Source organism: Neodothiora populina, assembly GCF_041146345.1.
Source record: "Neodothiora populina strain CPC 39397 chromosome Unknown canker_contig_16, whole genome shotgun sequence".
Taxonomy (NCBI): domain Eukaryota; kingdom Fungi; phylum Ascomycota; class Dothideomycetes; order Dothideales; family Dothioraceae; genus Neodothiora; species Neodothiora populina.
In genome coordinates, this window is record NW_027191409.1 from 450,907 (window position 1) to 478,006 (window position 27,100).

Below are 27,100 nucleotides of genomic sequence, written 5' to 3' on the forward strand. Positions count from 1 at the left end.
AATCTAAAAGTAACTGGGATCCTGCATAAACAACCTAACCATCACGATTTGTGAAGCGTCAACAACGGTGCAAGGGTCATCGACTTGACATTTCGAGCGTTCTTGTTGCCCAACGTCCTCGCTGGCCATGCAAACCAAGGTTGCCTCGAAAACATCATGGCGCCGCCGCTGTCGTCCCGTTATCCGTGGGCCAACGATTGGTCTTTTGCGAGGTTCCTTGCAGAGTCTATTTACCTACTCTTTTCCTCAGCGCAGCCACGACGAGTTCTAGAAACCCGGCACGGGAACACAGTACCCTATCTAGAGGTGATTGTGTGTCTGAACGTCTGGCTCAGTCATGCCGTTCGGGCCGCCAATTCGAAGTGAACGGGGAGCTTAAATGGTCAGAGAATCATATCATTATTTCTACAACATGAAGTGATTTCTCTCTCGCGCTCTTTTTCTTCCAGCAGTAAACACGTACGATGTGTAGTACCACTGTAGACATGTAGACACACACGACCACGAGAACAGAAGTCGGACATTAGCACACCGGATCTAAAGAAACACTAACTACAGTAGCACCGCCCACCATAGAATGGGGGCCCGCACGCGCCGCGGACGCAATCTACCTTATTATAACAACCCTCACAAGCCGCAATAATATGCGAAGATCGACCGACTTTTAAGATGGTGGGCTCCACTCGGAGGTAGATTATAATAGTCAATTCGACTAGAGGTAGATCACTTCTTTTTGGTCTTCTTCTGGTGAGTACAATCTTGTGGATACAACACAAGATTTTCGCTGTCTTGGAGGAAGAGGAAAAACGAAGGATTGTTGAAGTTACTGTACCGTACCGCTCTGAGTGTTGTTAGAAGAGGAAGCATATTCCTATAACATATATACTTATACACCCAACTTATCATCAAGACAGACATAAAGAAAGACATAAAACGCATCTATAGACCCCGATCCCTATCTCTTCATCCCCTTTCGTATCTTCCGTCCGTATAATAATGAGACATTTTATATATCTCAATGACTAATGCGAACACGACTGTTCACTTTTAGAGTCCCAACGGCGGCACTCGGTGGTACAATAGTAATTATAGAGCAAATGGGGAAGTTCAGGTAAGTAGCCCCCCCCCCTCGTATACACCTCGAGAAAGACCATAAATAGCGAAGATCAGAGAGAAAGAGGAAAGGGGGCATCGGACCTATTGTTGGGAATGTCGGGCTCGAGGCTCGAGACTCGAGACGAGCATGTATGCGTAGTGCAAGCAAACAAGCAAGTACATTGAGTGGTGAGTCAAGTTCAAGTCTGGTCGCTGTCTACCTCCTTGTTCTTGTGGCAAAGAAGATCTACTATGAGCACAGACAGGTGAGCGAAGACAAGCGATTGAAGAGGGAGGTATTGGACCTGGACTTCTTGGCTTACTCGCTTGTTTGCTCAGCTATAGGGAGGGAAGGCGATATATCTCATTTGCTTACCTTAGGATTTCCCTCTCTTTGGTTGATCTGTATGAGTGGTTCTTGTATCGCCAGTGAACAATGTATGAATCGGATCGAATAAATTGATGAAATCGGATACACGCAAGAAAAAGGCAGAGTCTAAGATGTATATGATGAGTCCAAGCATCTATTCGTCGTTCATTTAGTCTTACATACTTTCTATACATTGATGTTACTGTGAGGCTCGTTGGCTTCTTCTATTTTTCTGCGTCCGTCGATTCAAGATCTCTCCTTCATATCAAAACATATCTCTTCTGCTTCCCCCCTTTCTATATAAACAAGGTGAAGAGGTTGCGTTCTGCAAAAATGCCATCATGCACAACCCAAAAACGCCGTGGATATATGCACAACGTGGAAAGTGCATCGCTTGCTGTAAGTAGAAAAAAAAACATATGGGAAAGACAAATGTCCTTGGTCCATATCACACGGAAAATAAATACCAAAACTCCAGTTCAGATTTGCACGAGCATGCATATCGAACTTCTTCCAGAGATCCCAATTGCACATCTAGTGGAAGAAGTAAGTGCTTTGCTTCAGCCTTCTCACGTCGAAAGTTCCCTTTTCTGGAACAGCTGGGAAATGCAACGGTAGCCAGACATATGCTCTGCGCACTTGTTGCTTCTTCTTTCCACTCTTCGATGCAGTCTGCGACGTCGAAGAAGCTGATGTCTCGTCATCGGCGGCATCGTCAACCATTTCAGACACGTCCGCGTCTTCATCCGGAGTCGAGTCCACGAGGGTAGAGACCTTTGCGTCGAAATTCGTAGCTGCCGCTTCGTCTGAAGGGATCTCACCGAGCTTCGAGTCTGTGATGTCGGCAGGAATGGCAAGAGCTTGTTCTGCGTCCTTTTCGGCGGCGAAGATCGATCCTGCCGTGACCATTTCCTCGCCTCGCTTGCGCTCCTCTGGGTTCTCGCTCACCAGCAGTCTGTGTCGTTCAGCCTCGATGAGCAATTCGTTCACCTGATAAGACTGATCGGCTCCCTGCTTCACACCGGGGCTGGCCTTGCGCCTCTTCTGAAAGTCCATGATTTTCTTGCCCACGGAAGATCGAAGATCCACCGAAGCAAGGTACATTGCACCCTTGTAGCGGGCCTCGAACTCATGACGCAGACGGCCGATGATGTCTTCACTGTGCATATCAACGAAGGCATCGCGTAGGATGCGGGAAAGATCATTGATGTCGCAGGCGTGCGTCCAGAAGGAGTCGTGAATAGAAGCGAAAGCAATGCCACGCTCGTAGCACTTGTTCGCCGAAAGCATCATATGCGTCGCGTCCAAAGAGTGGATAAAGTTCGGAGGGAATCCTTGAAGCTGCTTTCGCCTACTGACTGGGTCGAGAGTGGTGGGCTCCTGCAGCGAAAGCTTTGACAAGCTGGTCGGCACCAATCTACGCTTCGTGGTGCGATAAGGTTGGACGACCGGCAGGCGAAGAGGAGTAGTCCAGATCACAGAGGATCGGAAGAGTTGTTTCGAGGAGCTAAGGCGTGCAAGTGACTCGAGAGACCTGCGGCCCTTGCCGGCTTTCTTCGGGTTCACGGCGGCGAGCGGGTCAACGCCTGGGGCTCGTTGCATTTCCTGGATCTGCTCGAGGGTGACGCAGTGGGAGATGCGGTCAGCGCATTCACCGAGCCATTGCTGAATGGCTTGCGCGCCCCTGAACATCTCTCCCAGAGACTCAAAAATCTTCCTGGCTACATACGATGCAAGGGTGAGATGGTCGATCGGATCACTGGCTTTGATCTCGGGGAACAGCTCTTCGAGTTGCCTCTTGACCTGCAGACGAGCACCGTAGTAGGTCACACCGTAGACGTTGGTCATGACAGGCTGCTTCACCACCTTTCTAGTAATGCGCCCGTGTAGGATCTTGGCCACTGGATGTCCTTCCTTAAAGTCGCGCTCGACCTGGGCTCTGACACCATCTGCAACGGCTGTGTAGACGTCTGATGGACGGTCGCCGGGCTCGAGGTTGACCTGTCTTGCACCGATGGCATCGCCACCGAGAGCTGCGTAATGCTGTAGACCGTTGCAAGTACCGTCCTGATGGATAGGAAGGGTAGACACAAATTTGGTCGGATCAGGAGAATCAAGCGCTGCCTTGAGCTCGCAGCACGCTGCGAGTGTCTGCCAAGCATCCTCTGACTTGAGCCACCACCTGCCTCCGCTGAGTGGGTTTGTCGCGGAATCGTAGACGTCGGACAAGTGCTCCATGACGAACTCTTCACGTTCCCGCAGGGACGCTTTGTCGTATCCGAAGACGTTGGCCAGATGGATCTTCAACCAACGCAGGCCCTCCACACCTAATTCCTTGCCATCGGCAAACTTCATCAGGGCGCGCACATTGTCGGCACCCATATGGTTCAGGTACGGCGGGATGGGATATGCCCTGCCGCGGAAGTCAATGTTGTGTGGGAAGTACATCTTCTCGTGGCGGAAAGCCCGGGCAATCTCGAGCTGGAAGTTCTGGAAGCAGCGCTGTGAGTGGTAACCGGAAATCTTGTCCGCTTGCTCCTTCTTGAGTCGTCTGTAAGTGCGCATAGCGTCCGCGTTCGTTTCATCGGCCGGCTTCTCTACTGCTTCCTCGGTCGGTTGCAGGGGAGCGAAATTTGCAATGGCCTCTCCTGTGTTCCATGCTTCGACCTGTACGCGGAGCACATCCTCGTTGATCTGCCACGGGATCTTGCCTAGGACATCCAGGGCAGAGAAGATTTGGGTCAAGTCACCTCTGTTAATTGCGGCGCGGGCGTAGTCTCGAGGAACCTTGTCCGCGGTTCCGAAACGAATGACGGAGGTCGGGTAGTAGAGGTAGCCGCCTTTGCTGAAGTCGGTCCATGGCTCCGGCTCGATGACCATGGGAAGTCGCTTGGCGATAAGGTGGCCCACAGGGTCTCTGTCCAGCTTCTCAATCAGATCACTGCAAGCACTCAGGAGTCCTTGCTTGCGGCCGTGTTCATACACAGTCTTGTGCAGGAAAGCTGGCTGAAGCTGGGTGACGACCTCTTTAGATCTGGGATGCGTGCGGGAGACGGGCATCTTGGCGGTCTCGATGAGTTTCGAAACGAGCATTGCGCCCAATTTCACGCGAATGGTCAAGGGCCACTGGAGATCCGAAGGTTCGAGCATTGCGCGTTTGCTCGGTTTCGCTTCCGAAGCTGGTTTGGCTCGCTTCGAAGCCTTCTTCTTGCGCTCGGCCTTCTGCGCAGCCAGTAAGACTGCCTCGTTCTGCAAACTCTTTCCGATGTTTGCGCTCAAGCGCGCGAGCTTCAATTCCGTGGTAAAGAGACCGGTGTTTCTGTCCTTGCCACCAGCGATGAGTGACATGACGTAGAGAATGGTGGTGGCGGCAACCTGGGGTAAAGGAACAGACTCGAGGTGAGCGCCGTAGGCCAGACGATCATCGTTGATGGCTTCTTGCTTGTCCGCGCGGTCGAGAAGCTTGCGACACTCGGCAAGCTCTTCCTGCAGAACAGGCAGTAGTGCAGAGTACCACTGCCACATCAAGCCACCGATGGGACGGTGAGGATCCAATTCGCTGTGGATACCTAGGGCTTTGAGGTGCTGGTCTTCGTTCTTCCATTTCTCAACAGCGGCCTCGCTGGCACTCTCCTCGATGATCTGTTGACGCTCTCTTCTCGTCAGCGGGGCACGGGCTCCATCGGCATATATGGTTGGGTTCAAGGCCTCCTCGGCGCGGTGTAAGGTGTTCTTCAGGGTGGTCAGACCGAAGCCCTTCTGCTCGGTCTGGACCAGGCGTGGGAGATCCTTGAACATCCCGGGAAGTGTGTCAGGAATATCGGCGTCGTCCTTTCCAGGCAGCGCAGATTCGCCTTCCGTGTCTTGCTGCTGCTGCTGCTGCTGCTGCTGCTGCTTGTCCAATTCTTGAAGATCAAGGTCTTCCGGGGCAAATTCAGGCATGATTTCGACCAAGGTCCAGAGTTGCTCGTCGGTGTAATCCTCGGAATTGATGACCTCATCGACCATCTCATCGCCCTGAGCGACTGCGAGATGATAGTATTGACGAACAGCTCTTTCCAGTTTGACGCCCTCGAGTGCATCCAGAGCGCCACGAATCATGGTGACCAGCACCCTCGAGTCGATGGAAACGTTCTTCGCCATGACCTCATTCTCAAACCAGTCCGTCATGTCCTCAAAGACGAGCTGCCTGCCATGGCGATCCGAGGGCATGCTTCCCAAGCGAGCATCGAGGAATTTGAAGTGGACGTAGGGTACATAGTGGGGGGCGACATTCTGATCGACGAGTCTGTGTATGATACGCTTGCATCTGCCAAAGCGTTCGACTCTCAGGTTTGTCTCGATATTTTCAAGCATGTCTTCCGGCCAGCCTCCTATGCCCATTCTCGAGCGCATGTACTCTTGCGGCTGGGCGACCGACTCTCGGAGGTCAATGAAGGGCAGGTCTGGATCTGAGGACGGCGAGAATTGATCCCATGATTGCGGCTTGGCGTCTGTGATGTTCGGAGGAGGGTAGTGAGGCACAGAGGTGGACTGGTAGGCTTCTGCGGCGGTGGCCAGGTGTCTGGCTTGAGAGTGGGAGAGACTCTGCAGCCTCGATGGTGGCAAGCGTGAGGGGGCGACTGTTTTCGAAGATTGTGATCGGACCTGGGCGGCGTGCCGTGAATGTCTTTCGCTCCATCGTAGCTGTGCAGGACAGAGGAAGGGTAGGTGGAGCGAATCGGCGAGATGTGCAAGTTGCAACGAGGAATGGCGGCTCTGCCTACGACCAGCGGCGCGGACAAGCATTATGTAGGATTAATAAGAAGGGAACGGTGTTTTTATGGACAAGAAGAAGAGGAAAACGAAGACGAAGACGAAGGCAAAATGCCGAAACAAGAGTGGCGCTTCTCGCTAGGGCCAACCCTGCTCTTGGTAGACGTGGCTGTGAAACACCTAAACGCAGACAGAATAGCAAAAGATAGATGGCGCGGAAGCAAGGGGAATTGTCGTCGGGGAAGATGGAAGGGCGAAGGCGAAATGAATAAGATGAAGCTGGGAGAATGGCTCTTGCCTTCTTCTTCCTCTTCCTGCACTTCTTTTAGTGCCTAAAAAGATGCAAGAGCGTCGGAGCTTCAGGGTCTGATCGCAGCCCTTGCCGAATCCGACACTTCCCCAAAGAGACGTGTAGACTTTTTTCTGGAAGCATGGCACGTGCACAATGTTATACCTGTACAAGTACCCTACTTGTACCATCCCAAGGGTACAGTATACAGTATATGAGATGCCTGTAGAAACACATGTCCAAAGGTGTACAGCGAGTGTTTGTATCATACATGTGTCCTACTCTCTATCGTGTTCATGCGGTGTACGTTTAGAGACTTCAAGTTCGTAGCGAGCGACTGATCTCGTTCTCTCGCCACTCAGCAATGTTTTGACGATGGCTGTGTTAAAATGATCTTGCATTTGGGAGTCCTTGCATTTACAAACAGATCAATCCATCTAAATTCTTCAGGTGAGCCAAAGAGTCTGCGCACATGATCGTGTAGCACCTCGTTCGCCTCACTACTCCCACTCTGTTCTCTTCGACGGCGTAGCTCATGATCGCATGGCTCGAATGCCAGGGCATTCTGCAAGTACAGCAATTACTGAGGTGCCTTGCATTCCAATTTCGTTATCACAACCGCCGATACAGGTACCCTACTCCAGGCTGTACTGTGGTGTTATTCCGACTTGCCTTGATGTCAAGGCTTGTACGAGTATCGGAGGCCAAGGCCGAGGTCCACAGCCCAGACCGACATGTGAGCATTGCTCATGCTCTGCATCTGGACTCTTGGATATCTTACTATAGAGAGGCACAAGGGCAGAAACAGGGCGGTCGGAGGTGTGTCATTACTAGGTAGCTTTATAGGTACTTGTAGTTCCTTGCCTTTACCTACTTCGTTGTAGGCAATACTTATGCTTATCCCGACTCTTCCACCTCGTCACATTCGAGGGTGTGTTCGTGCTGTTGTCGTCACAGGCACAAAATAAATCAAGACACGCGATCAGATAATTGTTTTCCTCACCGTTCTGCTATGTTCGAACTTTCTTATTCATCTCTGCTATGAACTGAAAAATCAAGCAATCTTCGTGACAGCATGCTGCGACAACATCCGTCCGAATAAATACAACATCGCCACCAACAAACAATCTCTACCACCATAAAACACTGTCCTCAACCACCACGACACAATGGCCGTACCTCGGGGCCGCAGCCCGCCGAGGACGAGGCATAGACATTCGCGGTCCGTGGAAGACGATGAGGCCATGCTATCTGTACGCCCTGTTCCCTTCTACTTTTGCAACGATGCATGTTAATCCATCATGATCACAGTCCCGCCAGCTCGAGGCATTTGGCCGCACCGTCCATGCCACAGCCTCACAGCTCATCGGTCTTCCCACCACCGGCGAGGTCAATCAACACTACCAAGCAGCCATTGGCGAGATCCACCGAGAGTTGCGTCGTCCTCTGATCCAACGATCCGTCTGGTCTCTGGCTAAGACGAACCCGCGCGAACTCGTCCGCAGCACTCTCAACACCACCGAAATCCAGCATCGCGCCCTGACCCATCTACCCGACGAACTTTTGCGACATGTGCCCGAGAGCAACGCCACTTACAGCCTGTTCCAAGGCTTCCAAGCCAGCCTTCCAGAGGAGGATGCTAAGAAAAAGAAGAGACACAGTCGCCACAACTCCAAAGGTCAGAAACTGATAGACACGCACCAATCCCCCGACTCCTCTCCCACTGCCAACCATGGCCTCGACCAGGTCAAGGACCAGAAGCACAAGCTGGACCACAGGCTGGAGATGATGGGAGTTCGAAAGAACATGTGTGTTTCCGAAATCCGTGAGATTGACACCAAAATCGCAAACCTCAACACCATGCGCAAAATCGTCCTGGACCGCCTGGCCGGACTGGAGTCCGAGGAAGCCGATCTGGAGCACGACATAACGGAAGTGAGTAACAAATTAGAAGACCTGCAAGAGGAGCTCGAGGACGCCGCCGCCCTCGCCCAGAAATCGCCCACCATCGGAGTCAGTCGTCCATCCACATCGTCGGACGCGCCCTTCACCGAAGAACCGGACACGCCAGGCTTCATGTCCGAGAGCATCTACGACAAACTTCCTATGCAAAAGACATCTCCGGTCAAGAAGCGCAAGTCTCGACCCAACCGCCGTATCTCAATGCCTGTTCTGCATGAGCACCTCGCCCCGGGCAGCCGCATCCGTGAGTTCCAAGCCCATACCGACATGGTGACCGCTCTCGACTTCGACCAACCTTTCGGCACCCTCGTCACTAGCGCCATGGACGACACTGTGCGCGTCTGGGATTTGAACGCTGCGCGATGCCTGGGCATGCTAGAGGGTCATCTGTCTTCTGTCCGCTGCCTGCAAGTGGTTGACAATCTCGTCGCAACCGGATCCATGGATGCCTCCATCAAGCTGTGGGATCTGTCACAAGCCGAATACACTCCCCCGCCAACCTCCTCTGCCGCTCTTCGCCACGTCCCACAGCCTTTCGACGAGGATGAGGAGGACGGTGAGGGTAATGGGGAGCCATCGGCCTTGTTTGCAAGCAGTGACGAAGCACCCATCGCCGCAGCAGCACCTCCCGCCGCTAATCTGAGCGAATGTGAAGTCTTCACTCTCTCCGCTCACGTCGCCGAAGTGACCGCCCTCCATATGCACAACAACACCCTCGTGTCTGGCAGCGCGGACAAGACCCTGCGACAATGGGATCTGGAAAAGGGCCGGTGTGTGCAGACGCTTGATGTCCTCTGGGCCGCGGCTCAGGTCAACACACTCAGCGCCCCATCAGACACGGCAGGTGCAGGAGGCTGGTTCCAACCCATGGCAGGAGCAGCACGAGGCCGAACATTGGATCCCGAAGCCGATTTCGTCGGAGCTGTGCAAGTCTTCGACGCCGCGCTGGCTTGCGGCACTGCCGATGGCATGGTGAGACTTTGGGACCTGCGGAGCGGAACCGTGAGCAGGAGCTTGGTAGGCCACACGGGACCCGTCACCGCTCTGCAATTTGACGACGTGCATCTCGTCACCGGCTCCGCAGACCGAAGCGTAAGAGTGAGTGCTCATTTCTCATATTACCATTCCCTTCCTTAATCTCCTTAATGCTGACACTTCCACAGATCTGGGACCTCAGAACCGGGACCCTATATGACGCATTCGCATACGACTCGCCCATCCTGTCCATGCAATTCGACACCCGCCACATCATCTCGGCCATCGGCGACCCCGTGGTCAAAGTCTTTGACAAAGCCGAGGGCCGACACTGGGACTGCGGCGCGGGTGCGGTGGCGGCGCAAGAACTCGAGCAAATGGTCGACGAGGAAGACCGAGTGCGCGGCTTGGGGACTGCGTTGAGCGCCGTCGAGCGGGTGCGCGTCAAGGAAGGGTATATGGTTGAGGGACGCAGGGATGGTGTCGTCGGCGTGTGGTCTTGCTGAAGTCGGCGTTCTAGAGACATCTAGAGAGGACGTGGAAGAGGCTGGACTTTTGGTGTCAGGAACTGAAGAGGAAAAACAGCACCAGCAACAACTACACCCACAACATGAGGTCAAACGGAAAAGAAAAGAAAAAGGAACATGAGGGGCAGGAAGATATTCTTTTTTGTTCTACACACATTGTATATCCTGTACGAACATTATGCACACATCTACTACTATCCATTACATCTCCACACTACTGCAGAAGAAGAAAAGAAAGGAAAAAGAGGGTTCTCGCTTTTACTTGGTGTTCTGACCGCAACATCCCGACAATGTGATGATGAAATATGTGAGCTTCCTCTTGTACTTCTCTACGACTCACGCTAGAATCACTTATCTTTGATGGAAATGCCACACACATGCATGTGGAAGCGCAGGGCGTGCAACTTGCAGAACCTACCTTGTTCTTTACCATACTCTCTTTTCTCCTCTCGAGGGCTTGGAGGGCGAAAGCCACGCTGCCCAGCTCGTGGACAGCATAGGACTCGACTTACTTTTGCAACTCACCGCGATATTCTGGGAGTATGGCAAGTTCCCGGTCCGCAGTGTATGCGGAACCCTAAAGTTTTCCCATCTCCGGAAGCAGGAAAATGTACAAGGATGATAAACATCAGATGTTCTTGTGGGAAGCTCGCCCCTCATCATCAAATATTCCCTTGGTTTCACCGTGTTTTCTCGGTGGATGAGAGTGGTTCTCCGCTTCGTTCGAGATCGACGGTCGGGGTGAAACCCATGAGGGAGATCCAATGATGCGAATCACAGAATGCACTGACGCTCGATTCGCGTAGGTTTCGTCTCTGCGCGCTCTCTGCGCGCTGGAATATCTGTTTGGAGTGGTGGCGGGTCGGGAATAACCCCCTCACAACGGGAGAAGGCTGATTCTAGCCCGGTAGATGGAACATGTACCGCTGTAGCAGCAGCCACGCGGGCGTGAGGACTAGAACCACTGACCCAAACACCTCCTGTGCATGTCTTCGCTTTGCAAATGCAGATATTTGGTTTTGGGCCCATGTCGCGTATCGTCTTGATGTGACGCGCAACAAGAACAAACTCTCCACAGATCGTGTTTCATCAAGGAAAAGCTTTCGCTCTGATCTTCGAATGATGATATCCCGCGGGAGCTGGACGATTAGTTTTGCTTCCTCTCTGGTTCGAAACCCTAGCTTCGTTCAGTATGGCCAACGTGATGCATCTGTCTTGTCTGTCTTGGTACACTCCAGGACTGGCGCGGTGGAGCCAGTGGGTCGCATGGACTGGATAAATCACTATTCGGGAATATACACGTAAGACAGAATTTGGAATCGCATGGATGGATTGAGTAAGGTTCCAGAGAAAGTGTGAGTGTGGAGAACAAGCGCAAGTTCTCTTTAAGTACACTTCCGCGTGAGATGCAATGGAAGCTTGCCGAACATGTGCAACTGGCCTTTCCAGAAAGTCTCCAAACCTCGACGAGTCATTGACCAGAACGCCGGAGTAAGCGGTTTTTGACGGGCTTGCGCTGTTGCTAAGGTGTGCAAGCCATGAAAGTAGGAAGGAGATGAATGAAGAAGCACCGAGGCATGTGGAAGAAAAGAAAACACCATAGAGATAAGCTCATTTGGCGAGGGTCTTGCTTCTCGCATTCTCCCTCTTCGGCGATGCCGTTGCCGGCAGGGCTATCAATTGACTAATAATCCCTTTCGTAGAATGATCACAGCATCGTCGTAATGTAATTTCAGTCACGCTGCCGGACGATCATGACCAAGTACCGTTAAATAACCCCTTTTGCTGTACTTGACGCGACTTTTGTACAGGATAAGGTACAGCCAGATGAGAAGGATATGTAATCGTGCTGCCAGCCTCCAATCTCTAAAGTTTACGACTTATTTAAGCCATTGTGCAGGGGCCAGTATATGGTTGCTCGAGGTGTGATTATTATGATGGGCCACACCAGTGATCCGGCAGTCAGGCGTCACTAGAGACATAGCAGAGTACAGTAGCCACGGCTGGATGCGTAATGAAAATCGCACAGAAACTTCCGACATCATGCATCTCATGACCCGAAACACATCGTCAAAGAGAGATATAGACCTCCTCAATCTATCAAACGCAAAACTTCGCGAGAGTTCATCAATGCATCTAGGTCTCTGAGCATCTGCCCATCGACGAAGTTTCGGTTGCTTGCCTGCCTGCCTGCCTGCCTGCCTGCCTGCCTGCCTGTAATCTAGTCGTGGAGTAGGATGTTGCGGAGATTGTCTTTGCGGTAAGTACTGACAATGGAAAGGCCGAAGGCTCAACGATACAAGTAGCGAGCATCGTGATGAAACGACTAGAACACCTGTAGAATATCTTAATTCGTGGCCTCGACTCCACAGCTTCGGTGGAAATGTCCTTGTCCTTCTCAGGGGCCTGCCGAGGAATGCGAGGCCTTGTGAAAGCCTTGCAGGACATAACGGGATTTATCACTTTCAAGCGGAGAACAACGCTCTTGACTCGAAATTGCTGCCGCTGCGGGTGATTATCCTCGATCATACGGTGTGATGAGAGAGATTACCACATTTTAGTGATGATGTTCTTGTGGTACAACAAGGCGCTATGGGTTGGCGTAATCAGCGTCCTGTGCTCGATTCATGCGTCGATAGCATTTTGGTGCGATGCCAAAGTACAGTACAGTACAATAAGCGATTGCGGGAAGTCAAATCACCATATCGTGGTCAAGACGGTTGAACACCCAATATACGAGCTAGCTCTGAATTGCTTCTCCACAGCTCGTGGTGCGTACCGAGTCACATGCGGCAGATGGATAGAAAGTGATCTTGGCCTACGTCCATCGGAACGGGACCCTTACTGTAGCGCGAGCGCTGGAACATGAGGACAGAAGATAAGGGCACATTGCAGCAGCAGCAAGAGCAGCAGCTCGAGCTTTAGAGCCGAACGTAGGCAAGTAAGAAGATACTTTCACGAATAGCAGAATAGCAAACCAGTGTCTGGTCGATACAGCAGTGCAGGTATTTGTAGGCTCGTTCTCGAGACAGGATAGGGTCAAGGTGGACAGACAACACGGCGGTACCTGTACGTACCGAAAGGTAGGTACTTGTACTTTACCACTGCTATCGCAGCCACAGTATAGTTCCCCTCCGGTAGCTTGATCGATCAATCAAACATGAGCAGTAGTAGCATTGCTTTCCACCAGGTACAAGTCAGCGAGCAGTACAGGTACAGTACTACTACTAGTTGTACAGCTGTTGGACAAGTCGTAGCGAGGGAGATGTTGATCACAGGGGAAAGAGCAATCGGCACAGGCACGCGTAAATACGCGAGGAGGCAAGGGCCATATTGGGACCTTAGAACAGCAGGAAAGGAGAAAAGGCGCGAGATTTCTCCAGATTGCATGGTTGGGTGCTGAGGTGCTTGTCTGACCCTGGCTCGCCCTGACTGTATGTCGCGCCGCCCATTATTGCCCTAGACACCCTAGACACCCTAGACATGGCATGGCTGTAGCCCTGCGTAGCGTAGTCTACAAGCAGTGTAGATTCTTGACTCGCTCGACTCGTTACCTGCCACAAGCTTTTGAGTTCGTCAAGTACGGGCCTTCTTCTTTCCAACTCCATCCCATCTGTGGTTCTGCGCCTCGCCCTGCCTGTCTCTGTCTACCTGCACCTGCCTGTTACCTGCTACCTCAATACCTCATCCTGCCGAATCCAGTTCCTTTTATTTTTGAGTCAACCCAGATTCAGCCATTGGGCACGCCTGATCCCATCTATACCTCTCCGCCATCTCCAATAATAGTTCGCTCCTTTACGGCTTTCATTCAGAGGTCTTACCACAGCTGTTCCCTGCTGCTCTCGACTCCGTGTCGCTTTGCTTCATCTTCTACGACGATCGCCAGGACCAGCCAACCGTTTCTCGCGCTATCGCCGCTTCCGCCCCTCTCTCCCTCTCCACAACGGTCTTCGCGACCTCGAGCAACAACAAAATCCATCTGGTTTCTTTCCTTCCCTGAATCAACACTTTTGTCTCTTGGGTGTTGTTTACATCGTCTCTCAACCCATCAAATCCATCCGCGACCGTTGGTCCCGGTATCATAAGCCGTGATGGCCTCAAAGGTAAGTGCTAATCTCGATTGCAGCAATCGCCCATCGTTCCACAACATGCTCAAGCTCATTAATCATCTAGTTTCTTCGCGAGTACAAATTAGTGGTAGTAGGTGGAGGTGGTGTCGGAAAGTCGTGTTTGACCATCCAGCTCATTCAGAGCCATTTCGTCGATGAATATGATCCAACCATCGAAGGTCCGTTCGATTCTTTGAATCGCTGAATCTCTGACAGTTGCGTTTTGTGCTGACCATGTCGACGACACAGATTCGTATCGCAAACAGTGTGTCATCGACGATGAAGTCGCTCTTCTAGACGTCTTGGATACCGCTGGCCAGGAAGAATACTCGGCGATGAGAGAACAGTACATGCGCACTGGCGAAGGCTTCCTGCTCGTCTATTCCATCACATCTCAACAATCTTTCGAGGAGATCAAGACTTTCCAACAACAAATACTGCGAGTGAAAGACAAGGACTACTTCCCTATGATCGTAGTAGGCAACAAGTGCGATTTGGACGGCGAGCGAGAAGTCTCCACAGAAGGTATGCACATCGTCCTGCAATTCCACCCGGCCCCCCTATTAGAAGCTAATCCCTGTACCTACAGCCGGCAGAGAGCTTGCCCGAAGCTTCGGCTGCAAATTCATCGAGACATCAGCAAAATCCCGAATCAACGTCGAAAACGCATTCTACGACATTGTTCGCGAGATCCGCAAATACAACCGTGACATTGTCGGCGGCACTGGCGGTGCGCGAGCAAATGGTGGGCCCGCCGAGAAGATGGACATGCAAGACGGAGACGACGACGCCGGTTGCTGCAAATGCACCGTCATGTAAGCCATGATCGGTCCACCATGATCGCCCTCTATGGGATATTTCTGGAACAGACTCCACTCGAATCGCCCTTCCACTGGGTCGCAAGCGATCCGTCAGCCTGACGCTATCGGATCTTTTCCTTTTCGCTCACCTCTTCTTCTCTACCTCCACAACTACTTCTACTACTCTTTGCCTTTTGTGTTTTTTCTAGCATCAATTCCCCCGAATCGTTCAATCTTTCTATTTTTCAGATCTATGTTGTTTAGTATTGGTGGCAACCGGTCGGCAGGCTAGCAGGCTTGCGCGCAGGGAAGAGTGCGCGGTCAGAGGTACACTGGGACGGGCTAGCAATGGGTCGTGACGTGGTGATCCTCAGCCACAGGGAGAACAAAAAAAGTGGGACGACACGCTTAATACTTTCAGCTTTCTTCGTCCTTGCATAATGGACACGGGAGGCACAAGCAGCAAAGGGGCATGGACACAGCTTACTTACCGGCTGTCAGCTGCACTGCCATATACCTCGCAAGAGCATAGTCGGCAGAAGACAGCAGCTCTGCGCAGACGATCGGCGTCGGATGGCAATCGATTTTCTATATGATCATAAACGTTTTCCAATTGTAGGCGACATTGCCGTGTCCGCTGCTTTTAAAACACTCCAATCGCTCAAGATGGACCAAGTCCAGATAGTCTCCTGGGTCATCCGACCTAATCGTGTTGGCTCAGTCCCGAACGGAGATAATCGTCGCATGGGTCTGTACATAGTATGCAACTGCATCCAAGACTTGGAAACTTGCTTAGTCTTCCCCTTTGAGCTTGTCCTCGATCTCATCCAAATCCTCCGCTTCTTGTATCTCGATGATCTTGTTGACCTCGGCCGTGTTGCGCATAAGTTCCTTGGCTCCAGCATACAACATCTTGAGTTCCGAGTTGCTCGTCACCGGCAGATAGTAAAGCATGACATACGGAACGGAAAGACGACCCGAGTCCTGCAAAGGCCGATTAGTCCATATCATCGGACACGGAGGTATGATGACACATCACTGACCATAGTCAAGGGGTAGGAAAGCAAGATGAACCGTGGAGAGTGGTCTGGCAGTTCCTCGCCCAGGGTCGACATGTCGGTATACACTTCATCGTCGGCCTTGCTGATCTCGAGAGATTTCTTGTCGATTTGGTCTGCCACGTGCGACGCTCTTAGTGAGAAAGTGCTCCATCGCTTCTAGTATCGTGCGCTGCGCAGCATCATCATCATCGAGGCAAGGAAACCGAATGCATACATATCACCGCCTGGGGATCTTTGGCTCTTGAAGTGCCCAAACGGAACTTGCGAAGTGCTGTCTTGGTCTCCGGCGAGAAGGAGTAGAGTCGTGATTCCGATGCCTAGGTAGTCTCACGTCTTAGTGTTCGCCAGAGGACGTATCGATACTGCATCTGCGTGACATACCATTATTCATATGTTGTGATTCGAGGAAGTGTGTATCACAGGCTATATTGGTAGCTCATTCAATCGGTCAGTACCTAGGATTCTTATATCGCCCACCGAACCACCCCACCTCCCGACACTCTACAGCCATGACCACATCGCACTCCGCTGTCGTGACCCTGGCTTGCCAAGCGTCGTTTCGTCTTCATCTCTGGCTCGTCTTCCAATACATCATTCCTTGTGTGCCACAAGTGAAAAGCCATCCGGGCATTGCTTTGTTTGCCTCCAATCTCCCAAGGGAAGGCAACCTATCTCTGGAACAGCGACGTGGTTCTGTGTCACATCATTCACTATCACATCCATTCAAAGTTTGCATTCAGTCTTGCTCATGTTACAGTAATACCTACAGGTAGGTAGTAGGTTGCCATGGGTCCCTCTGTGAAAAGGTATAGGCCTGAGCCACGATAAGTGCATCCCAAGTGGCAGGTACGACTCTGCATCATAAGTTGGGATAGCCTACGCAAATAACACGGCATTTCACTAGATAAGATACTCTAGATAAGTTGTAAACTGTCCATCTCTTTTTCCACACAACACATTACCACGTCTGCCACATTAATCTGAACATCACTCAACCTGCACTGGACAACATGAACGGGACTCCGATATGTGTCGTGAAGGTCCTCGATAGACAGAAGATGTGGAGATGGATCGCGGATGATTACATCCATGATCCTGGGCGCGAACAACATTCCTATACTGGCATTGTCTTCCATATGCACGAATCTATCTACCATGCGACCATTCCTGCAGGCAATTTCGATCCCTTTCCCTTTAAGAACGATCGCGGCCCAATCAATGTTCAATGGATGGCATACCTGACACATAATCGAGACAACTATGCTCCTGGAAGTCTAGAGATCAGATATGACGACCTGCCTCAAGTGGTCCGTATCGAGGAATCACAGTACAAGCCCTTAGCACCGCCACGAATGAGCATCTTCCGCTCATCCATGTCAAACGTGCACCATCATATAAAGCGTCCACGTTTGGTCTACTATCGCTCTGGCGATCCGCCCAATCAAATCGCCGAGAACTTCCTGGCTGAGGCGCTTATATGTCAGAAGGTCAAAGACAACCCGCACCCTAATCTTGCACGATTTCTGGGTGCCATGGTGGACGAACATGGCCGACTGACTGGATTGTGCTTTACATATTACGCCGAGAGCCTGCTGAGTCGGTTCGGCCGGAGCGATGACGAGGACAATTCCATCAGGGTTCCTTCTGATATAATGATGAGGCGAATCCTTGACCAGTTGGGTAGAGCGTTGAATCATCTCGAGAGTATGGGCTTTATACATGCCTCTATTGCGCCCTCGAAAGTCATGCTCGACGTCCCACCCGGCCACACTAGAGATCCAGCAGTACTGTTTTCCCTACCTGAGGAAGTCAGAGTTGGTCGCATCGAAGGCGAGGTGATCAAGCTGGGGGGCTTCGATTCGGTCAAATACGCTAATACTGTGTTGAGAGAATGCGAGATACACCGTCCAACAGGTTGGTACGATATTCCACTCCCTGAGGATGGGCCTCCTGAGGCACATGAAGAGCTTCATGAAAGGAGCATGGAGAGCATCGAAAGATGGCTGTATGGGAGTAGTCATGTGGAAGGCTCGATGTTCACAGACATGGATTTAACGTAGCTCGGCTGTGAGAAATCAACAGGCACAGGCGGTCGCAACATACAAATTGTCATGATCATGTATGCATTGCTTGTCATGGGATGCATCGGACAGACATCTTGCCCAGTGTATTTTTGTATCGAGGACAGGCTCAACTCAAGAACGAATTTATTTATCTTTCCGTAGTCGTTTCAAGCATGCAGCAGGGGTACCATCAGCAACGCCAATTAAGTTCTCGATCCGCGACGCCATCACCATTCTCCCCATAAATCGATGACGTTCCCGATGCCCGCGAACCCCAAAGTATCAAGATATCTCGAATATAATTCGGATGAACGGTTGACTTCTCTTACCATATTCTACAATTCCTGCCTCTAACAAAGCACATATGTTCGCTCGTCTGAACCAAGTCGTGCGTCACCTGAGTCGTCCAATACCCAACTATCTGCATCAATCTGCGTTCTCTCCTGCGAAATCTAGTATCGTCGGGTTCAGCATGGCAGACACAAGCGGAAAGCGCACCATAAACACTGCGGGATGCATCATCATTGGTGATGAAGTGCTCGGTGGAAAGGTCAGAACCAAAATTTCTTCTTTTGTTCCCGGGACTCCTCTCTCTTAGCAAATGGATTTTATCAATCGTGTTGCCTGAATATGCGCAAGGCCTAGATGCTTGTCTGCTGGTGGCTTTCATACTGCGAGAGTATTATCCGAAGTATCCACATAAATGCGTGTATACTGCTCGAAATGTGGCCACGTTCCTAGTCTTAGGAACTGGAGTGTGATACGAGAGGGGATGAGTGTCATAGAAGCAGCGCCTTCTTGGTGATTGACACATACTACAAAGACTCACGACACACTCCCATACCATAGCATCAAGGCCATTTTGTTCAATCACATGTCCAGTAACTAACGTGAAACCCAAACATGAAAAACAGACCGTCGACACAAACAGTGCATACCTAGCGAAATTCTGCTTCTCGCTAGGCATAAACCTCAAGCGAATCGAAGTCATCGCAGACGACAAGTCCGAGATCATCGAAGCCGTACGCCGCATGTCGAGCAACTACGACTTCGTAGTCACATCAGGCGGCATCGGGCCCACGCACGACGACATCACCTACTCGTCCATCGCGGCGGCGTTCGACCTCCCGCTCGTCGAGCACGAGCCGACGTTCACGCGCATGAAGAAGCTCTCCAAGCCGCATGCCTCTCAGCCCAACTTCAGCTACGATGTGCTCTCGCCCGCGCTCGAGGCCAAGAAGCGAATGGTCATCTTGCCGTATGACGAGAGCGTGCCGGACGAGGACCAGGTCGTCTTCACCGCGCCGGATCTCTGGGTCCCCGTTGCTGTCGTCAATGGGAACGTGCACATCTTGCCTGGCATTCCGAGACTCTTTGAGCGTATGCTCGAGGGTCTCAAGCCGAGGATCCTGCCGCGCTTGACTGATCCTGACGGCAAGGGGGTTTATCGAGTCTTGATCTCTACTCCGCTGCCTGAGAGTGCAGTGGCTGGCTATCTGACTGAGCTGGCCAGCAAAGTAGAGTCTGAAGGTGTGAAGGTGGGCAGGTAAGTCAAACAGACCAATGTTTTTGACCTTGCTGTTGTCCCCTTGAAGCTAACGGATGGCAAAGTTACCCTCGATGGGGCAAGAGCAGAAATACAGTCACTCTGGTTGGCAGAAACCAAGAATACATAGACAGCTTGATCCCAGAAGTCGAAAAGGGCGTCGAAGGCCGGAGGGTGTCGAAGGAAGACGAAGCCGACGATGACAGCACAGTCGCGGGTTCGTAGGTCTTGTGTATACAAAATCTACTTGTTGTTCTTGTACTTTCTCGTTCATGCAGTGATACAGCCTTCTCCCTCATCGGTTACTATAGTAGATTTCTCGGTAACAATTCGATTTCAGTAGAAGTGGTGTTGCGATTATTTGTATAGTAATTGTGCGTGTGATGATCTTCTCTGATGCCCGCGTTGACTACGTCCTGCTACGTGTGAGTGGCCTGACCCGGAAGCGTGAGAGTTCGCATAGCTCGTGCTTGCTGCTCAATGGCTCATGGCCATTGCTACCTGGGCGCGCGCACGCGATCCAGCAGAAGTCATTCCCCGACTCATCGAAGACAGCCTCCTCTCCACCGCCTCCACATATCTTGGATCGGGCTCGTTTCTGACTTTGATGGATCTATCTTGCGCATCAGCATGTGTCCTTTGACTCGTTGGTCTGTATGGTACTTACGGTCTTCGAATACATTGCGGGCACCTGTGATGCCCGCATTTATCACAGTTCTGCGATTGTAGCAATGGGACGTTGCAAGTATGACACATGTACCTGATTCTCTGCCGCGGCTTGCGGTATACTCGCTGCAGTGTAGAGCTCGCAAGAAAGTCACGATCGAGGGTCATGATAGGGCTATTGCTCAATCGGCGGCATTCTGTATTACTTCTTAGTACACAAGTCCTTATTGAAAACAGGAAGTTCTCAGACTCACCCTCGGCTCTGTAAGAAGTCATTGGTGGCAGGGAATGTATTGACGCTCTGCTCCGAGCATTTCGAGCTGATCCAGGTACCGTGTCAGGTACGATATGCGAAAAAGGGCGTAAAGTACGAGCTGGATTCTGGAATTCATCGCGGCGAAGAAAGCCATGCTGCACAGAGGAATGTTGCTCAGTGGCATTGTTTAGTGCCGTGGAGATATCAGTAGTCGACGAGGCTTGACTGGTGCCATCCTCTACAGTCGCAGTGTATCTCGGTTGGTCAGAAGTACCGGGCTTGCCGGTATCTTGTACAGGACTGGGCGTCACTGCAGGATTGTTCGAGCTCTCCGATGCCGTGCCCATGGGCATCGGTGCTTTGCCCTTCCACCGCGGACGCTCATCTTGGCCAGACTCCAGGACGTTTTCCAGGCTGATTGTATGAGTGTCGCTTTCCGACATATGTTCAGACGACGACGGGCCTTCGATATCAACCTCGGGAGGTAGTAACATGTCGTGTGGTGGTCGATCATTCGAGCATTCTTGTCCATCATTTCCTTTTGAACCACCCTGTTCAACCACTTCACTTGGACTTGTTGTTGTTACAACCAAATCATCATTAGGCCGGCTCAGGTGCGTGCTTTCGCTAGCCAAACCAAGACATGCTGCATCTTGCACGAATTGCTTTGTGTCGGCGAGTGCATCTGTGTTGACTGCAAGTGGACTCGTGTCCCTACGTAGTTCTGCCATGCCGGCGGCGCCTTCCATGGTTGACTGCGCAAACTGCCTATCGCTGGAGAGCACGGTCTCAGTCCTCCTTCCCGACGATCGAGGACATCGCTTGCAAATATCGTGACCGCATGCTTTGCACCTTTTGTGCTGGCTGAAGTCCAATCCGCACTCATGGCAGGATCGATGAACTCTCATCCGTGGTGCCCTTTGGACGCGATGGACAACAGGAGACTGCTCGGGTGTTGGAAGATGGTGTGGTTTGATTTCAATGCCATACCTTGCCATGAGCCTTTGCGATCGACTACTTTGAGCAGAAGTGCGTTCCAAGGTCCATTCGCCCGCGAGGTGGCGGCCGCCCGTGAGAGTCCTAGAGTCTACCAAACTTGGATCCAACGATGATGTATCCAGCGAGGCAGGAGAAGAAGCATTAAGGTCATACGCAGCAAGTAGGGAAGTACTGTCCACATTGCTTGAAGGCTGATCACGATGCACATTCGATTGAGGTCCATCTGGATTTTCGTAAGGTGGACTGGTATCCTGTGGGCTCAGTGCATCAATAGTCTCTGCCAGATCACGTCCGTCTGCTCGCCGGAATGGCGTAGTGATCCTCTGCAGAGCTCTCCGTATATGGTCTCTCCTCGAAGGCTCATCTGAAGATGACATATTTTTTGACCAAGTATGGTTTTCTGAATTGTCACAGTAAAAGTCGTAGGTCTTTGACGAAGTGTGAGATGAACGCTCGCGTCAGTGTCAATAGAGGAAGTCCTGAGCCTTGTAGGAGAACCTTTCAAGATCGATCACTGGCAATTCAAGGAGGTATTGTTCTTAAAGAGTAGTAATGTCCGAAAATAGCAGAACGATATGTCCAAGCATCAATGATGATCTTCGCTAGGTCAGAAGAGCATGTTTGTGCAATGAGAACGAGTTGATGACAAGCATACAAGTAAAGCCATACGCAAGTATGATTATCGAAATATTGTCCACGTAGTTGAGCAGCTTTGGGATTATCAATGTTGATACGTGCAACGCCAAGATAAAGAAAAGGTAGGCACTTACAAGATGTCAAGGGACGATTCCCAGTTTTGTGGAAAGAGGTGGGGAGATTCCTGGCGGGTCATCAGGGTTACTTAGAGTCAGCTCACTAAGACAGATGAGGTGAGGGTGGAGAAGCACGGGTTCGACGGCGTCGAGTAAGGTATGCACGAATGAGCGGTACGCAGTGCTCTCTCTGCTCGATTGGATCCTCTTTGTTCGCGTCTACCTGCCACTAACTCTACCTGCAGGCCTAAGCCGGGCAGGGAGTGTCTACACAGCTATCTGTACCGCAACGTTGTATTTCAGTTCGCACGTCTGTAGCACAAGAAGACAAACCATCGTTGTCAATTTGCACTCGGAATCGGTGGAACAGATACCTTAGTGCATTTGACTCGGTCATCACATCGGTGTGGTCTTGGACAGGCGGTGCGTACTCCAGCTGTTCCATGGACCTGGTCCGCGACCCAGAGCCAGGGTCTACAGGAGGGAAATGCTCAGTTGAGCCCCACACGAGCTTGCATTTCGCAACGGGCGTTCCGCCAGACGGGAGCGATCACTCACAAAGCCGACAAAAACAGTCAGTGCGCAAAACCGCGCCCACAGAACAATGAAGCTTTTTGTCGTTGGCCAGACCACACAAAAGTCATTGCTGGCACCACAATTCCCTTTTTAGTCTAACTTCGGGCATAGATCTCGAGCTTTGTGCTCGTTGTTACTTGTACTTGGTGTCGACATGACTCTTGCAGATTACGCGGCTAAATCAAAAGACATTTCGACTTCTATTGTGGATTATCGTACTGTGAGGGTCCGGTCTGAAGTGCACGAAACCCAATATATTGGGACAGACCTGGTTAGCCTTCCGAGATGCGGTTACCGACGGGCCTCCCCGGCCACTATGGTGGCTACAAGGTTTGGCGTATGCAGTACGTCTCAAAGCTTATATATTGTACTCGGAACAAGGTCGCCCTTGGCTTGCTGTCGCTTGCAGACCTCACAGCTGCAAGGACGATCATACACAAGCGAATGGACGAAAGATACGAGCCGCATCTGCTGATCCGTCCACGTGTAGACTATCATAAACGGTGGCGCATGTATCTTATATTGTATGTTTCATTTCGTCAAGTGCAAGCGGAGACAAGTACATGGCAAAGTGTATGCCAATGCAGCCAAAGACGATGGAATACATCATGTTCATGCTTTGACGTTGCTGTTCGCGGCCACTCGCAGTAGTCTCGGGCACTTCGGACCACGAGTCGTCTGCCCGACGCGAATGTGGCTGTTCCTGATTTGGAACATGTGGTGTCGCCATGGTCACTATTCCATCGTCATGTCAAGAACCATGTGGGACTTCGACGTGCCTGACAATCTATACAAGTCCGCTTGCAAGGCGGTTAGTGTCTTATGAACGCGCTCGTTGACAGGTACACACAGGGATGTATCCTTGATCATGACCCTTGGCTCTGACATCAGGGGGTCCTTGTATCTGATAAGATGTAGCAAAGTATCGAATATTCATCGAGTCATTGATCGAGACGTTATACAGATGACTGAGGGCGATACGAGTTCTGATACGGGTGATTGAGAGAATGTCCACCATTTCGCCTAAACGCTTGAGGATGCAGGAGTGAAGGAAGCAGGCGGACGATATTTCACCGTCTAGCGAGCATCGCTAGGAAAATTGGCGATCGAAGACCGCTGTTCGAGATCTTGATCTGGTGCACTAAAACAAAACCCGGACACACTCATGAAGGCTCAATAGCGTGATAACATATTACTTGCACATCATCATCAATACCAGCATATTGGTCGTCAAGTTTAGCGGCTGACAACAGATGGTTCATTCAACATGCTCGGCCACGCGATTTCTGACTTAGGTAGAAACACAACGCTTATTCAAAGCTAACAAGCAAAGTTACCTTTCCACACAGTAATGATCCAATCCTTGTCTTATATGCTCGTCTACTTGCGTTTGACACTGAATGGCTTTACCTAAGTCGTTAGTGGCTGTTCAACAGCCTAGACGTTCGGTGCACGCAAGAATTGTTTCGCGTAAGCATATCTTCAGTTTTCAGAACCTCGACCTTGACTTTATTCGATCAGCAAGCAACGGTGACGATCTGTAAGACACTCCGCCGAGGGGAAACAAGTATAGTGAAGAGTGGCATTGTACAAAGGATTGGCAATCTCGTTACCAAACTTTGTGAGCTGCGCAGAGGAAGCCGTTGCGACATCTTTAGCTCTATTTCCAGGATAACCTATGCCGACTATGGTTTATGCATACCTTAAACTTGAGTCATGGAACGTTGGCGGGTACAATCGTTAGGACCAAGCTGCCTTGCACAACGACTATGTCTATCCCCGGAGACGCCGTGGGTAGTCATATGCCTTCTAAGCGACGGCTATCAAGGTTCTTGACTCAGTGATCGCAGTCTACTGATTCGCCAGCAATAACACAGGATGTTGTGGCGTTCGGTCACAATAGCTGGCACAACAGCTTTCATTCGTTGCTAGACATGGGAAACATCCAACTGCCATTCGCCATGTGCGGCCCGTGTGCTCACCACCCGTGCCATGAAGGAAGAAGGAAAGACATGATTCATCTCAAACACTCATAAAGTAGAGTTCAACCCGCTACTGCCATTTGAGTCCGGCTCGTACGCAACAGCAAAGAAAGCTGACGAAATGGCGCACTATATGTGAATTGGACCCTCCGAAGCGTTCTCAGAGCACGAACAACGCATTACTCCCCGACGCAACCAGGGGTTGACGACAGGAGTAAGAATCAAGATTGCGCCAAACTAAAAGCTGCCGAGTCGAATGAGAATAAGCCGAATTCGAAAAGGCTGTTCCTTAACGGCTTGTGGGGCCCTACTCTATTAAGAGTACAGTATAATGAGACTCACGCACACTTATTCGATCGATGCCCGATCGACAAGCCTGCAAGACTCGCGTCGTGAGCTGTGCACGAACAAATAAACTTGACAGCGAATGAGGCCCCATAGGCTTCTTGATCCCGGCGGAAGAGCAAGGTGTCTGGCATCGATGGTTTTAATCTATCCTCACTTTGAAGGGTACTAAATCGGACAACACAATATCCATACTGGCAGGTAAAGCGAGCTCCGGCCGCTAGCAAATGTCATGTATCCCATTCAAGCAAAAGGTCTACGTCCGTCCTATCTATGCAAATCTCCAGCGTACACTACCACTGTACACTGCTGTGCCTGTACCTAGATCATACAAGTAATGTACTGCATGTGCTGCCCCCACCGCCAGCAATCCCAAGAGAAGAAAAGGCAGAGTCCCGAGCGAACCAGGCCAAGCGTTTCCCAGGGCCCTTTTCCTCGGGTCATGTTTCTTTGGACAATCTCTACCCATTTCCTCTCATTGAGGGCCACCCAGTAGCACAGCGTCGGGTTTTCTGATTATGCTGTGCGTGCGCCAATGACTGGGCTTTTGCGGGGAAAAGAAGTCCAGGGAGAGTTGCTTGACCATACTAGATACTGTACCTTGCTTTTACACATCCCTTCAGTACCTCATGTGCCTTGAATTCAGAGACAGGGAGTACAGTAAGTAACACAGCAAGTTGACTCTTATTATCATCGAAATGAGCAAGCACACAACCTCTCATCCGTGACGAGCAACACACAGATAGAGCTAGCATGAGAAGTTGTTCTCCGCTTCGGTCCATTTCTCAGCACTGGTGCGCGTGGCTTTCTTCATTTCAATACAGGAGTGGACTTGTTTACATTAAATACACAAGTCTATCCACTTTCCCACCTTGATCGTCAGCTAGCTGTAAATTCTCGTGCAGTAAGATGGCAAGCAGCGCCGCGTATTGATGATAGTGAAGCTACTCTTTTGCTCTCTTTTTGAAATCGTCGAATGAGATTACCTTAACTTGGTAAGACAAATTAGAGCCGCATGTTCACACCAACATCATCACCAGCAATAACGATAACCGCAATGACAACATTGCCATTAAAAATAGCAAAGACAACATCGCAGACGACGATGATGATTACCCAGAACAACCTACGCGTACTCGTACCCTAAGTGCGTAGAGTACAGTAGTACACGTCCTACCCTAAAGATACAGTGCATGCAAGTAGACACGAATCCAATCAATTAAACAATCAATCGTCCCGACTGAGACCCCTATCCACTCTTAACTCGATCCTGAGAGAGTACGACATCTCGTTCGCATCTCGCATCTCGAGATTCGCGATACATCTCGCATGTTGTATCTCGCATGGGTACCAGTAACTGGAGGATGATGCACTTGCTGTTGTAGTGTCTTTTCTGCTTGTGGATTACTTCTTTGAACGTATACGTCAATTTCTCGTCTTCATTGTAGATCGATATAACGTCAGTTGTTCAAACAAGAAGATACGCTCTTTGCACTTACGAGCAAGGTGACCAGTATCGAGAATCGAATTGGTAAGCGAACACATCAGACTTCCGTACGAGGTTTAGCATATACAGATAAAAAGTCCGCGAGAACGCTTTGATTATTTTCTTTCTACTCTTAGTCTATTTGACTTTTTCTGTAGGTAAGCATTTTTTCACTATTGTCTGATCATCGACACCTTATGCATTTCGACGATCGAGAGTGCTGTATACTCGGTAGTCGGAGGTCACGACGATAGCGTCACGGCACTATTATTGCCCTTTTGGTGCGCTCCGATTGGGGTGTCGAGCAAAAACCCTCGCTGACGCGGCCGCACTGCTCGGAACGAGGACTTCGGAACGAGGAGGGCTGATATACAGTAGCTTCGCTGACTACCATTTTCTCTCCATGTTCCGCGCTGTCCGCGGTGGCGAGTGGCGTGTCGTGACTAGATTAATGGAATGCCGTGTTCTCCGGTTATGTCTTTGCTA

At 50.9% G+C, this 27,100-nt stretch overlaps 6 protein-coding genes across 7 annotated transcripts; 3 read left to right on the plus strand and 3 right to left on the minus strand.

Moving 5' to 3' along the window:
- Nucleotides 1-1,999: 1,999 nt before the first annotated feature.
- AAFC00_003498 (uncharacterized protein) lies at nt 2,000-6,253 on the minus strand (the record flags this gene model as incomplete). Its single annotated transcript, XM_069342976.1, has 1 exon — nt 2,000-6,253. One exon carries the CDS (start codon nt 6,251-6,253, stop codon nt 2,000-2,002), a length of 4,254 nt encoding a protein of 1,417 aa, XP_069200786.1.
- Nucleotides 6,254-7,678: 1,425 nt separating this feature from the next.
- Nucleotides 7,679-9,952, plus strand: AAFC00_003499 (uncharacterized protein; the record flags this gene model as incomplete). The annotated part of the gene is made up of 3 exons (XM_069342977.1): nt 7,679-7,762; nt 7,821-9,569; nt 9,635-9,952. The coding sequence occupies 3 exons, from the start codon at nt 7,679-7,681 to the stop codon at nt 9,950-9,952; spliced, it is 2,151 nt and encodes a 716-aa protein (XP_069200787.1).
- Nucleotides 9,953-14,064: 4,112 nt separating this feature from the next.
- AAFC00_003500 (uncharacterized protein) lies at nt 14,065-14,901 on the plus strand (the record flags this gene model as incomplete). Its single annotated transcript, XM_069342979.1, has 4 exons — nt 14,065-14,076; nt 14,147-14,261; nt 14,332-14,607; nt 14,672-14,901. The coding sequence occupies 4 exons, from the start codon at nt 14,065-14,067 to the stop codon at nt 14,899-14,901; spliced, it is 633 nt and encodes a 210-aa protein (XP_069200788.1).
- Nucleotides 14,902-15,674: 773 nt separating this feature from the next.
- AAFC00_003501 (uncharacterized protein) lies at nt 15,675-16,327 on the minus strand (the record flags this gene model as incomplete). The annotated part of the gene is made up of 4 exons (XM_069347748.1): nt 15,675-15,866; nt 15,926-16,056; nt 16,158-16,260; nt 16,325-16,327. 4 exons carry the CDS (start codon nt 16,325-16,327, stop codon nt 15,675-15,677), a joined length of 429 nt encoding a protein of 142 aa, XP_069200789.1.
- A 2,043-nt stretch (nt 16,328-18,370) lies between these two features.
- AAFC00_003502 (uncharacterized protein) lies at nt 18,371-19,777 on the plus strand (the record flags this gene model as incomplete). Its single annotated transcript, XM_069342980.1, has 3 exons — nt 18,371-18,556; nt 18,921-19,552; nt 19,618-19,777. 3 exons carry the CDS (start codon nt 18,371-18,373, stop codon nt 19,775-19,777), a joined length of 978 nt encoding a protein of 325 aa, XP_069200790.1.
- A 252-nt stretch (nt 19,778-20,029) lies between these two features.
- On the minus strand, nt 20,030-21,223 carry AAFC00_003503 (uncharacterized protein; the record flags this gene model as incomplete). 2 transcript variants are annotated; one of them, XM_069348456.1, is made up of 3 exons in its annotated part: nt 20,030-20,165; nt 20,220-20,415; nt 20,473-21,223. In XM_069348456.1, 3 exons carry the CDS (start codon nt 21,221-21,223, stop codon nt 20,030-20,032), a joined length of 1,083 nt encoding a protein of 360 aa, XP_069200792.1. The 2 variants fall into 2 exon arrangements, with proteins under 2 accessions (XP_069200792.1, XP_069200791.1); XM_069348090.1 differs by having other exon boundaries at nt 20,473-20,917.
- Nucleotides 21,224-27,100: the final 5,877 nt, after the last annotated feature.